Source organism: Phalaenopsis equestris, unplaced genomic scaffold (genome assembly GCF_001263595.1).
Source record: "Phalaenopsis equestris unplaced genomic scaffold, ASM126359v1 Scaffold166874, whole genome shotgun sequence".
Taxonomy (NCBI): Eukaryota; Viridiplantae; Streptophyta; class Magnoliopsida; order Asparagales; family Orchidaceae; genus Phalaenopsis; species Phalaenopsis equestris.
This window is the reverse complement of record NW_018186829.1, coordinates 1-311: the sequence shown is the minus strand read 5'-3', so window position 1 is coordinate 311 and position 311 is coordinate 1. Positions and strand designations below refer to the sequence as shown.

Genomic DNA, 311 nt, shown 5'->3' with positions numbered 1-311 from the left:
GATGTCAGCCGCCGATCTCTCCGCCGCCACAGTACTCGAGCTCGGCGCAGGCCTCGGCCTCCCCGGCCTCGCCGCCGCCATCGCCTTCAACTCACCCCGCGTCGTTCTCACCGACACGGCCCCGCTGCTGGACGGGCTACGAAGGAACGTGGAGGCGAACGGAGTCGGAGAAAGGGTGGAGGTGCGGGAGCTGGGGTGGGGGTCGGATGAAGTGGAGGAGTTCGGGCGTGAGTTTGGGGAGGTGGATGTGGTGCTAATGTCAGATTTGTTTTTTGACCCGGAGGAGATGGGCGGGCTTGGGCGGGTTTTGA

The 311-nt window shown here is 65.3% G+C and overlaps 1 protein-coding gene across 1 annotated transcript; it reads left to right on the top strand.

Moving 5' to 3' along the window:
- Nucleotide 1: 1 nt before the first annotated feature.
- Nucleotides 2–304, top strand: LOC110034188 (methyltransferase-like protein 23; the record flags this gene model as incomplete). The annotated part of the gene is made up of 1 exon (XM_020738479.1): nucleotides 2–304. A coding segment is annotated over exon 1 (303 nt), but the record flags the coding sequence as incomplete, so codon positions are not given.
- Between the last annotated feature and the right edge of the window lie 7 nt (nucleotides 305–311).